At 46.1% G+C, this 17,174-nt stretch overlaps 1 protein-coding gene across 1 annotated transcript; it reads left to right on the top strand.

Moving 5' to 3' along the window:
• Nucleotides 1–6,881: 6,881 nt before the first annotated feature.
• On the top strand, nucleotides 6,882–7,772 carry cited1 (Cbp/p300-interacting transactivator, with Glu/Asp-rich carboxy-terminal domain, 1; the record flags this gene model as incomplete). Its single annotated transcript, XM_080742081.1, has 1 exon — nucleotides 6,882–7,772. The coding sequence occupies one exon, from the start codon at nucleotides 6,882–6,884 to the stop codon at nucleotides 7,521–7,523; it is 642 nt and encodes a 213-aa protein (XP_080598207.1). The 3' UTR covers nucleotides 7,524–7,772.
• Between the last annotated feature and the right edge of the window lie 9,402 nt (nucleotides 7,773–17,174).

Genomic DNA, 17,174 nt, shown 5'->3' with positions numbered 1-17,174 from the left:
CACACATTTTCACGACTTTTAAAAAATAGCAGATATACAAGCTCGTGAGCTTGTACATCTGCTATTTTTCAATTGCAAAAGTATAAAATAATTAAGGCCCCTCCACCTTGGGCCCTAGTAACTCAGTCCCCCCCTCCACTCCCCTTGTGACGCCCTTGGAGAGAGGCACTGAGAGAGAGAGAGAGAGAGAGAGAGGATAATGCTTTTGATTCAGTAACAAGTCCATTGAGCAGCAGTCAGTCTGCAGCAGCAGCCAGTTGAGTGCATTATTTCCCACAGCCAGGGACAGACTCTGAGGACAATGAATGCTCTGACAGCAGCCTTTATTTTTACAACACTTTTTCCCTCCTCCTTCTCCTCTCCACAAAGGCTTGAAATAAGACGGGCGAGTTATTGTTAAGGGAATTATTCTTATTTTTGTGTTGTTGTTATTATTCGCTTCAGTGTGTCTTCAGGGCTTGTAAGAAGGAGTTCTGGTTGGGGTTGATTTTTTAACCTACTTTTTTGTGTCGCTCTCTGCCGATTTGGATCCGTGTCAAGCTCCGTTGGGGTTCGTCTTGTAAAAAAGGTTTGTTCGTCTTTTTTTGTGCTTCTTGTGTGTTTATCCGCTCGGGTGTTTGAAAAGAAACAGAGAATGGTTGAAATGAAGTGACTATCCCAGTTTGTTACAATTATTGTTTAGCCTATAGATGTGTTTGTATTTGTATTGTTTTATTAATTTGAGCTGAGCTGCATGTGCATGTTAAAAGTTGGGGTTCCCCTCATTGCCCCCTCTCTCCCTCTTCTTTCTTAAGTGTTTGCATAACATTTATAATGAGGTCAATCACGTTCTCCCCGCTGTTTTAAATGAGTTATGTAACTTGTGCAGCACTGTCTGACATTTCCAATGTTCCCGAAATTTGTCAGAAAACTTTCCCAAAAATCTAATAATAGCACGCTGGCTTCATCACAAGTCTTAATAGTGTTATGCACTTGTAGTTAATTATGTCTCTCTCTCTCTCTCTCTCTCTTTTTGAATAGCTGGGGTTAAGGGCTTAAGTGGTTAACTAAATAATTCTGTAATATTCATCAAAACGTTCAAAAAAAGCGAGGTCCATTTTTAGCATAGAGATAAAAAGACAACCATGACAAGGTTGCATAAACGTTCCCTCGTCCTCCTCAAATTGACTTGATTGAACTCCTTCAATTTGCTCCTGATGAGCTGAACAATTGAAGCGAGGCAATTAGAACAAGTGGTAAAGGCACCACGCCGGGGAGGGCATATGGTGCGCGCGCGCGCGCGCGTGTGTGTGTGTGTGTGTGTGTGTGTGTGTGTGTGTGTGTGTGTGTGTGTGTGTGTGTGTGTGTGTGTGTGTGTGTGTGTGTGTGTGTGTGTGTGTGTGTGTGTGTGCGCGCGCGTGTGGTTTGTCTGACAGACTGACGTTTCAATTTGCTTGTCACGCATGTGTTAATTATGCAATTGATGTCCTTGCCTGTTCAAGGATAAAGAGGCGCGCGCTTTTCATCTTCTCTGCATGTCTGACTGACTGTAGCCTAGGCTACTCTTGCACACTCTCTCTCTCTCTGTGTGTGTGTGTGTGTGTGTGTGTGTGTGTGTGTGTGTGTGTGTGTGTGTGTGTGTGTGTGTGTGTGTGTGTGTGTGTGTGTGTGTGTGTGTCTCTCTCTCTCTCTCTCTCTCTCTCTCTCTCTCTCTCTCTCTCTCTCTCTCTCTCTCTCTCTCTCTCTCTCTCTCTCTCTCATTCTGTCTGTCTCTCTCTCCCTCACTTGCAGTCTCTCTATCTCCCAGTCTATGGTCTCTCTCTTTCTCTCCCTTTCTCTCCCTGATCTAGCTGCCTCTCTCTCTCTCTCTCTCTCTCTCTCTCTCTCTCTCTCTCTCTCTCTCTCTCTCTCTCCAGTCCATCAAAGAAGCAGAATATGTTCAAAGGAATATATATATATATATATATATATATTTTTTTTTCTTCCCAAAAATGGAGAACGGTACAAGTATAGTCAATACAATAAAAATGCAGTACAGTACGGTTTCATATGCTATCATGATGGATCGTCTCAACTGAGAAATATAGGGAAACATTGGCAAGCTGTTGCACCTTACTGTATGTGTTCAACAACAGCAGCAACAAAAAAGGAGGGGGGGGGGCACATTTCCAATATTTTGGACTCGCATCACGTCTCCACACTAGTTTTTTGAACGAAGAAAGTGTGCGTGTGTGCGTGCGTGCGTGCGTGCGTGCGAGTGAATGTGCGAGTGTGTGTGCGTGAGAGCCAAGAATGCTTTTGGCAATGTTTGTTCACATCACAAATTCTCTTCCTTATACAGAAAAAGAATGTACGCACATTTGAGCGAAACCGTCGTTTGTGGCTTTACTCCCAAAAGCTTCCATTTTCTATTGATTTGAAGTCTTTCCAAACAAGCTCATAAAAGTTAAGTTTGCCGGCTAAATTATAACCTGACGTTTCACATTCACCACCTAACAATGTATTTTATACCATGGACGATGACCTGATGCAAGTCTGCCACTGGGACACAAGTTTGTGTCTGAGCATATTTATTCATAAGGATAGCTTTAGTTTGTAATGAAAGCAGTTAGCAGACACATTTAAAGTGTTTGTGTCTCAGAGAAAGCCACAGATACCTTCTGTCTTGCCTTCTGGCCCTGTAAAGTAACTCCAAGAGGTCTTTTGTAAAAAGGACCGTCTTGAATCAGTCAAGTCAGCTGTTGTCAATATCATAACACCAAAACATTGTGCCTGCCAGTAGTCACTAGTAACTGGTGTGGTGGTCTAGTTTTTCCCAACCAACTGCGATTTTAAATATAACACTGTTACTAACTGCATTGTCTTCATTCTGGCAATGACATAAAACGCCATTGTTGTTTGCACCCTGAACTCTTGGAAAAAGTCCTTTTATGGCGTTGCCCTCATGTATCTAAGATGTTGAACACAACGCAGTATTTTGGAAGAGAGGTCTTCCAACCCCCCCCCCCCCCCACACACACACACACACACACACACACACACACACACACACACACACACACACACACACACACACACACACACACACCTCCCTCTCTCTACTTGCCCACCATGAAAAGAATGCATACGTTTTGGACCTGTGTGTGTGTGTGTGTGTGTGTGTGTGTGTGTGTGTGTGTGTGTGTGTGTGTGTGTGTGTGTGTGTGTGTGTGTGTGTGTGTGTGTGTGTGTGTGTGTGTGTGTGTGTGTGTGTGTGTGTGTGTGTGTGTGTGTCTGTCTCCTGGACTCAATGTGCTGCAAAGCTGTTGAGCAGCGAGAGAGACGCCATGTGCAGGCTGGCCCTGACGGTAATCAGCCAATGAATAATGAACACACACACACACACACACACACACACATACACACACGTACGCACAACAACAAAGCGTCTCCCTGCACCATGCCATTGACAGCTGTTTGGTATCTTTGTGTGTGTGTGTGTGTGTGTGTGTGTGTGTGTGTGTGTGTGTGTGTGTGTGTGTGTGTGTGTGTGTGTGTGTGTGTGTTAACTCTATCAGCTCAGTGCAGCTGCATGCCTGCCTGTAGCAATTATGCTCTCCCTAAATAAGAGCCAGCGTTGGAAGGAGGAGGGGCGTGTGTGTGTGTGTGTGTGTGTGTGTGTGCGTGCGCGTGCACGTGTGCGTGCACGTGTGCGTGCACGTGTGCGTGTGTGTGTGTATGTGCGTGCATGTGCGTGCGTGTGTTGCGGAGGCCGAAAGAAAAGGGCAGAGGAATAGCACATATAATTAAGCGATAAACTTACTCAAAGGATAGCCACATGACCGTGTGTGTGTGTGTGTGTGCGTGTGTGTTCTCATGCATCATGCTGTTTGAATGGTGTAATATAAACCAGCTTAGGGACTTTAACATGAGCTGCTAAGAGTCTTTTTGCGGCATGCATGACACACACACACACATTCACTTTAACCTCTGTCTTCATTTGTGTCACTTTTCTTCACACCAGGACACGCCACATCACACCATGTAATGTCACATGAATGACAAACTACCTGTCACCTCTGTCTGTCTGTCTGTCTGTCTGTCTGTCTGTCTGTCTGTCTGTCTGTCTGTCTGTCTGTCTGTCTGTCTGTCTGTCTGTCTTTATCTATCTGTTTGTCTGTAACTGTAAGTCGCTTTCATCTACTGACTTCCTCTATTTGACAATACTCTCTCTCTCTCTCTCTCTCTCTCTCTCTCTCTCTCTCTCTCTCTCTCTCTCTCTCTCTCTCTCTCTCTCTCTCTCTCTCTCTCTCTCTCTCTCTCTCTCATGCACTCATATTCTCACAATCAGACATATGTTTTGTTCTCAGGCTCATATGTATTTATCCGGCCATACATACCATGTGACCCACAGACCCAGTCACTCCTCCTCAGACCCTCAAAGCCTCTGTTGTGCTTTTAACTACACACACACACACACACACACACACACACACACACACACACACACACACACACACACACACACACACACACACACGCGCACACACACAACCTCACTAACCCCTTTGATACACACCGGCTCTTTCCCCATGGCCTTTTCATGGTTAATTTAGTGCTCAATAGGTCAGGAGGGAAAGCAGACATCAACAGAACAAACACACACAAGCACAAATGCACGCGTGCATGCACACACACACACACACACACACACACACGCACACACACACACACACACACTGAGTCTCGCAGGCGTCCCATAGTCCAGACAGCAGGCTCGGGTTCTTCTGTGCTTCCCAGCAGATGACTGGTTCTGATTTATTGGTTCACGAGAACAAAAATCATTTGACCACTTTCAACCTATTTTGGGCATGTCCCTTTCAGAAATAGCTGATCTACAAGCTCACAATCTGTCACATGAACCCTATAGCGTCCCTCCCTATCCTGGGGGCAAACATATAAGATATTTTGTGTATGGGGTCTAGTGCAGTGGTTCTCAACCTTTTCAGGCCACGACCCCCAAAATATTTGAACTGGGGACCCCCCACAAGCACTTGGAATTGTAGGATTTGGCATTAGATTTAGTTTGACTCGATCTATTTGTGAGGCGTTGTGAGCATGTAGATCTGCTATTTTCACAATTTATGCCTCAAATATTTGACAATTTAACCCATGTTTGACCAGTTGTAGTAGTACTTTTGCCTGATGAAGACATAAAGGTGAAACATTGCAGCCAGTTGCCTATAATAAAAGTAAGTTTTTGGAGCATATGAACAGTGTGCGGGCGTTTTTCTCCTTCCATTATCTGATACCTTGATGTCCAGCACCTGGCCTGAATATAGGCTTGAGATGTGCACACAATCTTGTCTATGAACTGACCAGTTGTAGTAAAAATATATTTAAAGTCCTTGAATTGTCACTTTAGAAATGTGCAGATACCCTGTATGCACTTATACTGTATGTTGGTCTGTTTACTGTTGAGTGAGAAAACAATGTTAACATTTAGCTAAACATCTGGGTACCCCCAAAATTATTTGGGTCCCGACCCACATGTTGAGAACCATTGGTCTAGTGTAGAGGCCCTGAGGGACTCTGGTCTACTATAGGGTATAAGTGGTTAATATTGCGCTGCTAAGTTAACAAGACCCCTGTTGTTTTCTGAAGGGAAGTGTGTGTGTGTGTGTTGTATGCTGTAAAAATACCACTTTGATGAATAATAGGAAGAGGCTTATTTCATGATCTGAAACGATGGTGTGGTTTTGATGATGAACGGATTCCAAACAGTTCCTCGCAGGAAGGAACAGGTGAATCAAAATGTTAAACGTCCCATTTCGTAAACTACTTGTGAAGAGAGCATTGCATAATCGTTAAAGCCAAGCGATTTGACCCGAGACACCGACGGATCGCGAGTGTTTGACAGACCTCCGCCATAAATACAAACAATGAAAATTATTACAACTGGGGCAATTCAGCCAAGAAAAACCAATGGAAACAAGTTCCATCTGGGCTGATGATTCCCCAGAAAGCACCACCAGCAGCTAGCCTATAGCAACGGTTGTCATTGGGGGGTCTGAGGAGCCCAGGGGGTCCTTGAGGGGGGGTTCCAAGGGGTCCCCAGCTAAATGATTCAGCTCATGGGTCTGTAACTCAGAGTATACAAATGGGACCAAATGGACACGTAAGTGATTTGCCTCAGAGTTAGATTAACATTAGGGACTCTACGCAGTAATATCCTCAGAGATAACAAATCATGTCAAATGGATGTCTGTGGTCTAACACATATAAAACTGGGGGGTCACTGAAATGAAAAAGATTGAGAATCACTGGCCTATATAGATGAATCCACAGAGCGCTGACATGTAGTTGGTTATGATTACCTACACGGCAGCGCTCTGTGGACTTGTCTAAGAGCTGTGACCCTTCCATGGGACAGGGTTTGGTTTAGGTTAGTTCCTAATCCTGGTCCCCTGAGAGCCTGGGTCCTGACGGTTTTCTGTCCCCGTGTTTCTCAAACATTTACATTTCAAGGTCTCCCCTTAACTTATTTGGTTCCTTTTGTATACTGTCAGAGTTAAAGACTTGTATTTGTCTTTATTTAAACCCCCATAAAGGAACACACAAAGTCCCTGTAATCCACTTTGAGAAGCACTGTTCTATCCTATACCAGCATAGATCAGATCAACTGTATCTCTCCACTGTGATCCTGCTTCAATGATGTCAGCTTATATCTGCCATCTGAGAAGAAGGCTTGTGTTCGGGCCGATCCGCTTATCTGTTCTTCCTCATGTTTGTCTGCTCGCATTGATGACGAAGATGACATCACAAATAACAACATCCTCCTCTGTCTCTCTCTTCCCTGTTCCTCTTCTCTCGGCAGGTTTCTGTTTCCCTCTCCCCCCTCCCCGCCCCCGCCCCCCCCGGTGATGACCTCACTGCTGCTGCCTGGCGACGCCCACGCTGCCATGAAGGACCTCTCCTCCTCCTCGTCTCCTCTCAGCTCCCTCCTCCACTACCCGTCGGCCAAGACCTCCTCCTCCATTGCCCCCCATCATCACCAGCACGCCTCTTCCCCCGCCGCCACCACAACCTCCATCTCCCCCGCCGCCCCCTCCTCGGCCCCGCTCTCCAAGCCCCAGCCCTTCTGCCTGCAGAGCGGGCCCCACCTCATCGCCAGTATGCAGCTCCAGAAGCTCAACTCCCACTACCAGAGCCTGGCGGCGGCCGGGGGAGGGGTGGGCTCCCCGGGAGGACACCACCCGGCCCCCGGCGGCGGGGCGCCGCATCAGAGGGGCTTCGTCCCGGGGTCCGGGGCCCAGCTCCTGGGACCCCCGGGGGGAGGTCTGGGCGGGGGCGCGGCCGCCGCCATGGGCCTGGGGATGGGAGTGGTGGGCCAGCAGGCCCACGGCACGGCGGTCGGCGCCATGATCGACTTTGACCCCGTGGACGAGGAGGTGCTGATGTCCCTGGTGGTGGAGCTGGGGCTGGACCGTGCCAACGAGCTCCCCGAGCTCTGGCTGGGACAGAACGAGTTCGACTTCATGTCCGACGTCCACGCCGGGTGCTGACCTCCGCAGCGGCGAAAACGAAAGACGGACGCGCAAAACAAACTTGTCGGGCGGAGTGACAGCGGGGTCGCCGCCGCGATCCCGTCTGGGGTTTTTCCTGGCTTTTTCCGTCTCTGTGGGGAACGAGAGAGCGAGTCTTGGAACGGGAGGGAGACGAAAACTGCTTGAAGGACAGAAGCGTAATGTTTACTCTCATTCTTCTCTTTGGTTTCACCGCCGTCCGGTGCCGCTCCGACGCCGGACGTCAACTCCCGACGGCGAGGAGCGACGAGAGCAAGGGACGAGACCGCTTGGACGTCCTTCTCGTCGTGGACGGACGTGGCCTGACGGCTCTCGTGGAAACACAAAGAGAAAGATGTTCCTTTGTCTTTCCACTCTCCTCGGGCCTCCACTCGTTAACCTTTTGGAAGGACAGAAACCCGGATGAAACTGAAGGTGGATATTAAACCGATAAGAGCCTTTTCTCTCTTTAATCACTTCCCCCACCTTTTTTTCCACTCCTCTGGAACAAACAAAAGACTGACAGAGAAGGCTCAGACGAGAGGATTCGCCGCCTGGCTGAACGGATGAGAAGGGGGACTTTGTTCGCCTCCCTCTCTCTCTCTCTCTCTCTCTCTTTCTTTCTCTTTTTTCCTCTATCACTCTTTCGCTGTGGCTTTAATGAAAAGAAAGTGATTGACACAGGAGAGAGTGGGAGGTGCCGTCTGCGTTGGGGGAAAAACAACAGATGACAAAGACACACCTGTTGTATTTTTTTTTTTATCCCTCTCTCTCCCTCTCTCTCTCTTTCTAACCTCGGGCCCGCACTTCTCTTCCCTCAGAGGAGTTTATGTTACAGGCAAAAGAACAACAACAACAACAGCCTCTGTCTTGGGATCCGTACATACAGTAGCTCTGATGCTTTAAGCTTATGGGAGACTCGTGAGGTTTATGGGACGGTCAACACTAGGTTTCCTGTTTTCTCTTGTGGACAAATTTAGATTCTCGTCTCCCTCGGGGAAACAGACTCATGTGTCTTGGTTTCCACAAAGAAACTGATTGTTTGAGAGAAACGTCCATCTCAAATTTCTCTCTCTCTCTCTCTCTCTCTCTCTCTCTCTCTCTCTCTCTCTCTCTCTCTCTCTCCCTCTCCCTCTCTCTTTCTCTTTCTCTTTGACTCTGTTTTTTTTTTTTCCCTTGTGTTTTTTTTTTTTGTTTTGTTTTGAAGTTCAACACAATCCTACAACACTGCCATCCACCCTAACTGATGGGATCCACCTTAAAACACCTAGAACACGAATCGGCCGGATCAGGTGCGACTTCTGGAATCTCCCCGAGAGTTTCTGACCCAAATGGGAGTGAATGCAAGCCTCGTCGGCGAGAGAGAGGGGCTCAGACTCGGTACAGACGTGGCCTTTTGTGCGTGCGGTGGGTCGGCCTAGAAGTAGGCCATCTTTTGAGCCTCCCACTTCATGCGCGGCCGGCAGAAATGCTCTCTTATAAGACTGTGGCACACACAGAGAGGACTGGTGTTTGAATCCATGGCACAGCGCTTTCTGAAGGACACCTCACCACTTCAGGTTGTTGTAGACCAGTGGTTTCTCTGACTTTTGAATGTCAAAGGATCCCAAAAATGTATACTTATTAACCTGTGGACTTGCCGTTTGAAAAGATTTGGTGCCAGGGGACCCCCATAAGAGAAAGATCATAATAGTGATATTAGATGAATGTATACAGAATTCTGCCTGTACAGTAGATGGGGAGAGAAACCTATGATCTGAACAAGTCATTCTTATACAGTACATTCTCTCATTGGATTCACCTTCAAGCAGGTTAAATCAAAGCGAAATGAACCACTTTCAATCAACCTGTCGTCCCTATCTGTGGGCATGTCATAGGCAGAAAACACAACAATTCCCATCGTGGCGTGTTGCGAGCTTGTAAGTGGTGATTAAACCGTTCCTAATTTTGCCCGGGGGACCCCCTAGGTGTCCCTGGACGACACTATGACGACCGCTGTTGTAGTAGGCGGTTGAAAGCGATCCAACCGTGGGGGTGGAGGGGACAGGCGGCATAAGAACGGCGCTCTTACTGTGTAGGTTGATGGAGTCGGGTTTGTGCGTCGTGACCTATATCTGTCACGGTAAGGAGAGACCGCGTCTGAGTAGACGACAGACAAAGGCCTTTCACCTGAACCTACACACTGCCTGTCATCTGGAGCGCTGGGGGTCCCGCTGCGTGACACACATGCACGCATACACACACACACACGGACGCACACAATGCAATGCGTAGGAGTACAAAGAGGAGCACACACACTGGCGGTCACATTTGTGTGTGTGTATACACACGTGCATGCAGCAACCTACAGTTGCATGAGCACAGTTGCATGTGCACGCTCGCACCGATGCCCACACACATACATGCCTGCACACATACACATACAGTACACACACAGAATCCAAGTCCAAATAACTGACAAACAAATGCATCTCACTCACTCACTCGCTCGCTCGCTCGCTCGCTCGCACGCACGCACGCACGCACGCACGCACGCACGCACGCACGCACACACACACACACACACACACACACACACACACACACAGGGATGGTGTTACAGAGGAGTAATGGAAGTAGCAGCCGTGAAACAGTCACTTGTTCACTTACACATTACCTCCAGGACATCAGGGTTGTGTGTGTGTGTGTGTGTGTGTGTGTGTGTGTGTGTGTGTGTGTGTGTGTGTGTGTGTGTGTGTGTGTGTGTGTGTGTGTGTGTGTGTGTGTGTGTGTGTGTGTGTGTGTGTGTGTGTGTGTGTGTGTGTGTGTGTGTGTGTGTGTGTGTGTGTGTGCTCGTGTGAGGGGAAACTATGAGCAAAGCTGTGCACAGGAAGACCACTGAACTTCATTAATATATTTACAAATGGGATCAGCCGGTCAGCTTACACACACACACACACACACACACACACACACACACACACACACACACACACACACACACCACTTGTTTCCAATCTTGAGTTCCTCAAGAGTGTACACGTCGCTTACCTCTTCAAGTACTCTCTTTCACTTTGGCTCTTCTCCCACAAGCACACGCAAACACACACACACACACACACACACACACACACACACACACACACACACACTCACACAAACGTATAAATTCAAACTCACGCTATACACAAGACACAAAACGTGGTGCATGGTGTATGTGCGAGCGTACTACGCAGGCATTCGCAAACGCGCGTGCACACACACACACACACACACAGTCCTATACCTGTTTTTGATGTTGATGAGGGCCTCAGGTTTCAGTCAATCAGGCAGTCACCATACGCCAACTCCCCCCCCCACCCCCCCCCCCCCCCCCGCCCTCTCTCTCTCTCTCCCTTTTCTTTTACAATGAAACCTGAGAAGGAATGACCAGTGACTAATGAAAACCCCACCAAAGGAAAAGTTGACTCCTTTCCCTCTCTCCTCAATTCTTCCTGTCTTTCTTTGGCACTGGATGTTTTTGAGTTATATGACACAATAACACTACCGCTGTTATGATGGAGGGAAGCGTGCGAATCCTTGCCTTGTTTTGATTTTGTTTTTTTCGTCTCGTTTCGTTTTGATTGCGTGAGAGGGAAAGAACGAACGAACGAACGAACGAAAGCGGAGAAAGAGAGAAAGAGAACTTCAACCTTCATCAACCCCCCACTTTTTTTTTTACCACTTAAACCCTAGTTGACCGGGAGTGCCCCAGGGTCCTATACCAGATCCTCTAGTACAGGGCCAAGGACCCCTTTAGTTGAGAGAGCGATGAAGCAGGGACCCCCACAACCTCTTCATAGATTCCATATAGTTCCATCGTTTGACAGCACGATCATCAGTGTATTATGGATTCATGTCAATTTGTGTTTTCAGATATTTAACCACTTGAGCCGTCGTTACCTAATAAGCTTGACCTTTTACTCTGTACTTAGTCTGCTCTTTTTCCCCTCTACACCAAACCTCTTTGCCGAAAATAGCCGATCTACAAGCTCACAACGCCTCGCAGCGCGAGGCGTTGTGAGCTTGTAGATCTGCTATTTTTGGCCAAAGTTGGCAGAATATGGACACTATAGGGTTCACATGGCTATATATAAAAAAATAGAAAAGTTTCTATCATAAAGATTTGACCCCCCTGTAGTAACTCTGAGGACCCCCTAGGGGTCCCGGACCCCTGTTGAAGACCCTTTCTCTAGTATTTCCCACATAACCAAATCTCTTTGCTGAGAATAGCCGACCTACAAGCTCGCAATCTTTTGGGTTGGCTGTTTACGCCGTATGTTCGCCCCCCCCGGGAATAGGAACCTAAGGGGTCCAAGTGGTTAAACACTACAGAGGACCCCCTGTGTGTCCCCTGCTGTTTCTGTGTCCTGGTCTAAACGGGTTATAAAAACATTCTTATAGCATTCTTTACAAGTACAACAGCGTGATTTGTCTCCATCTGTGCAGCCGTGTTGATTTTGTGGCAAAACACTGTTTTCAAGTCGTGCCTTCAAAACCCAGCTGAGAATGGTATTTTTCACTCTGTGTGGGTGTGCGTGTGTGTGTATACACACACGTACGAACACGCACATACACACGCGCGCAGACATTCCCTTGAGAAGTTCCTCATGTTTGCTATAGATCACATTGTTTAAATTGCTTCAGTCTTTCATTTCCTCTTGGTGGTGACCTCATAAAGCCGACCGGTCCCCGCTGAGTACATCTATCAGCTCTCCAGTCAGCGCTCATTAGGGTGGGGGGATGTGGGGGTCTCCGTTTCCTTTCACTACAACCTCTCCAGGTCGTAGGTTTCGTTCGCACTCGTAAAAAATGACGGATCGTCTTTCGTGACACAAGGTTTAACACACAGGCCTATCCTAATTCGATTGATAAAAGGAACGATCGCATAAACCGGCGAGCTTGTCTTCCTGAAAGGTTGTTGACCCCGAACCCGAGCACCCGGTTGGCCGGCATTTGCTCTCAAAGAGACCCCAGTCAGGCCCTGGTGACACGGATCACATGATAACAAAGAGCTTGTTCACACGCTGGGTGTGCTGTGAGGCAGGCTGTGTGGACGCAAAACAAAAAGGCAATGTTTAGGTTTAACTTCATACTTCAGCGGGGTTTGATCGTCAGTGTTCGCTCTGGGAGTTTGGACACTCAAGAGTGAAATTACTGTGGATTTTCCTATGCAGTTATTTTACATGTTCAAATCACTGGTGTGTGTGTCTGTGTGCGTGTGTGTGTGGGGGGGGGGGGCATACCTCAAGTCTGAATTCATTGCTCTATAAGCACACAACATTTTCATTTATTTTAAATGTTATGTCAACAAAGTAAAGAAATGATTTTCTTTGGGTTCCCTTTCAAAAAACCAAAAGTAAAGCTCTACAGCGCTTCAGTCATATTTTTGGTTTGAAATAGATGATAGCTTCATTTAAAGTCACCTCGTGTTCTTAAACAAGAAGCACAACTAAGGATATAAAGGTGAAACAAGCACTACTAACTTATAATAGGGTCAACACACAGCCTCTGTAACTACATGGTGTTTTTTAATCCACTTAAATCCTACATACTTCGTTGACTGGGGTGGGGTCCCCCCGCAGGGGCCAGTAGTGCTCTAATCTTGACCCCTTAATTTTGTCCCTCTCTAAACCAAATCTCTTCGCTGATCTATAAGCTCACGACGCTTCACGACAGGTTCACAACGCTGACGTTTTGCCAGCTTGTATAGGCCTATCTGCCATTTTCAGTGAAAGTTAGTTCGCTTGTGACAAGGATCACGTCAAGTGGTTTCAACAGCAATGTATGAAAAGATGTTCAAACCACTGTCCTCCTGTCCCAGTCCGCTCCCAGTCCACCTGTTTCAATGAAGCTCAGCTGTACCGCCTATCTGCACTGACTCTTTTATTGTGTTCTCCCCCTCCAACTTTCACTATTAGTCCAGTGGCTCTCAAACTTTTTATTTTCAAGGACCCCCAGTTTGGCACTTATTTGGTCACAGACCCCCATATCTCTGACTCTGGGTCCGTTCGGTTCCATCTGTACACTGACAGAGTAGACCTACGATTGATTGACTAGATTCATAGGACCACAATGGAAAGACCTTTTTTTTGTGTTATCCTTTTAGCCAAAGTGTATGACTGTACTTGTACTGTTTGTGTTACAGTCTAATAAAGTATTCAATCAATCAATCAATCAATCTGTACACTGTTAGAGTTACAGTCCTACACAGGTCCTAAACTATCAATCATTTAGCTGGGGACCACTTGGATCCCCCCTCAAAGACCCCTGGCTGGGGCTCCTCGACTCAGAACCCACTTTGACAACCACTGTATTAGACTAAAGTTATTTGACGAAGCATAAATTAGGCATAAATGAGGGGAGAGCTGTAAACTATTACAGTTGTTTTTGTTCGTTCCTAATTGTGTTTTCTTTTTTAATTCTTTGTTTTCTTGGTCATTTTGTTTTGTTTTTTGTGTTTCTTCCCTAATGACAGTCAATAATGAATATTATTCAAAGATGATGATTATTATTTTTTTGTTGAAAAGAAAGCACTTTTGGTCTCCAGGCTCTCACTTGTAATGTACATCTATATATGAATATGTAAATGAACTAGATCTTATTTGGAAAGAAGGAGGAAAAGAAATGCTTGTATTTTTGTTACCTTTTCTGAGTTTGGGAGAGAAATAAAGATGTTGAATACTGATCGGAAATATGTCATTCTTGGCTGATACTGTAGTTGTTGTAGTAGTATGAGTGGTATTAAATGTGGCCATAGTATAATAATAGTTGGTAGTAGTAGTAACAGTAGTAGTGGTGGTAATAGCGACCATAGGTCGCAGTTTAGTTGCGACCTTAGGTCGCAGTTTAGTATGTGAACCGTCACAGCTTGACCGTATCTCTGTCTGTCTGTCTGTCTGTCTGTCTTTCTATAACGCCTGACACTGTGGTTCCCCTGACACATCACTGTGGCATCACAGGTGACTTCACAGTGATGTCAGATCCTCAGAGCAGGGATCTCCATACATGGGCATAAAAGGGATCACCATATATGGGCATAAAGGCGATTATGTCAGATGACAGAATCCAAGGACTTTTCGCCCTTAGGCGTCTTACTGGTATGTTCACAGCTTGACAGTATCTCTGTCATGCCTGATGCTGTGGTTCCCCTGACACATCACTGTGACATCACAGTGATGTCAGACACTCAGAGCAGGGATCTCCATATATGGGCATAAAAACAGGTGACATCACAGTGATGTCAGATACTCAGAGCAGGGATCTCCATATATGGGCATAAAAGGGATTCTGTAATGTCAGATACTCGGAGCAGGGATCTCATATGGGCATAAAAGGGATTCATGGCCAAGACAGACGGACAAGACAGATCTTAATGGTCAGTCAATATTAAGCCCATATCTAGGACTTCTTATGGGAGTGCCCATATATGGAGGAAGACAGCCCATATCTGTGTGGCTGGTTCAGACAGGGATTTCCATGTATGGGCATAACAGGGATTGTATGTAGGCCTATGATGTCAGATGCAGATGTCATAGGACTTTCACATAACAAATAACTGAGTAAGCATGTTTGGGGTCTCACAGCAATCTCCACACAGTACATGGATCTCCATATGGGTACCAGGGGTCTCCATGGGTAACCGTCAGATGGCCAAGACATGGCACCACCTGAGGTCGCTTGTCGCCCTGAGGCATCTTACTAATTTAAAATATTATTTAAATGTAAATATTAGCCTACTATTTAAAGTATTAAATCATAGTAGGCCTAATGGTATTATGTAGTAGCCCAGCAGTAGTAAACAGACCTGTAGCCTAAGGGTCCATTTGGTTCCTAACTAGCTGGGGACCCCCTGGAACCCTCTCAGTTACACTCGGGGTCCCCAGACCGCACTTTTAGAACCACTGGTCTAGACAGAGAACCCTCACAGGAAGAAAAAAAAGAAAGAAAAGAAATTCCTCCTCACCTGCAGGCATTCAATCTCAGGTTTATTGTGCCACACTGCCATCTCGTGGCACTTATGCATTATGGCATATACAAGTACAGTCAAGTTACATGCAGTTTTCATTCACCCAAGTTGCCAAAAATATTAAGTAATAAATAGCAGAATGTAGCATGTATAGGCATTCGTTGCATTGGTGTGTTGCTTTAATTTGATTTATTATAGCAATATTTCCACAATATTATTTCAGGCCGTGTCGTGACCCCCCAAAATAATTGTATTTTAAGTGAGGACCACCCACCCTGGAGAGTTGAGGAATTACATTTTGTATAACACGGTTCTAAGCATGTAGATTGGCTATTTTCACAATTTGTGCCTCTAATATTTGACAACTTGGCCAATGTTTAATTTGTCATTTTAGAGCTTTTAAAAAGTCCTTAAATTGTCACTTTAGAAATGTGCATACCTGGTTTGTTTACTGTTGAGTGAGAAAATAATTTTGCAATCATCATCTGGGGACCCCCAAAATAATTTGGGGACCCCCCTGGGCTGACCCACGTGCGTGGAACAAGTGATTAGTCTCAAGTGTTTTGTGTTGCATTGCCGCCACCTACTGGACACTACGTGCTTTACATCTTTCAATGTAGGGCCTCACATTTCTGCACATTAGGCCCACCACAGCTACAGTACATCATGCAGTCAGAGGCAGTACCCATTATTATGTACAACTATAAAAGTAGCATCATTCTCACTTACAAAATTACAATCAACAACTATCTTGAGAGCCTTACTAATTTTAGCTTTCTCAAATTAGCTTTCAATTATATCAGCAGTCTAGCCTGCAAGGAAGCAAACCAAAACTGTACTTATCATGTATCTATACATACAGTATGTATGTATGTATGTATGTATGTATGTATGTATGTAGGCCTATGTATGTACCATATGTACACATATATAAAGCTTCTATTTGTACACAGAGTTGTGGGACTATAGACAGTTAATCATAAGCAGGACAGGAGCTTTAATTGAGGCCAACTTTCATCCATTGTTGCTGATTAAACAGAGAAGAGGTAAGTAACCAGGGAGAGAGAGAGAGAGAGAGAGAGAGAGAGAGAGAGAGAGAGAGAGACGCAGTGGGACCGCTCATCTCCTCTAGTCTGTCTCACTGCTGTCTCTTGGCAGGGGAACAGTTGTACCCAGGAGTGGCTTTATCTGTCTCTGGTACATAAACATAAGACTGGCTCCCACTGCAAGCGATGGCATTTCCTGGCCAAGACACACACACACACACACACACACACACACACACACACACACACACACACACACACACACACACACACACACACACACACACACACGCATACACAAGCATGCACACAGGCTAGATGAGACAGAGACAGGGAGATGAGATGTGAAGAATGTGAGCACTCCCTGGAAAAATAGTAGGCCTACAGACAGACGCACAGTCTTTCTCTTGAAAACTCTGCCTTTAATGAGCATTTTATATTTCTGTCACACACACAGAGAGGGAGGGAGAGAGAGAGAGAGAGAGAGAGAGAGAGAGAGAGAGAGAGAGAGAGAGAGAGAGAGAGAGAGAGAGAGAGAGCTTCAGCATTACATTTGCATGCACCCCACATATCTGGAACAGAACATTCACATAAATCTGCAGGTCTGCTACAAATCTT

This window comes from Nannobrachium achirus (assembly GCF_963921795.1).
Source record: "Nannobrachium achirus genome assembly, chromosome: 14".
NCBI classification, from domain to species: domain Eukaryota; kingdom Metazoa; phylum Chordata; class Actinopteri; order Myctophiformes; family Myctophidae; genus Nannobrachium; species Nannobrachium achirus.
The sequence above is the reverse complement of the archived record's forward strand: the minus strand, read 5'-3'. Positions and strand labels throughout refer to the sequence as shown.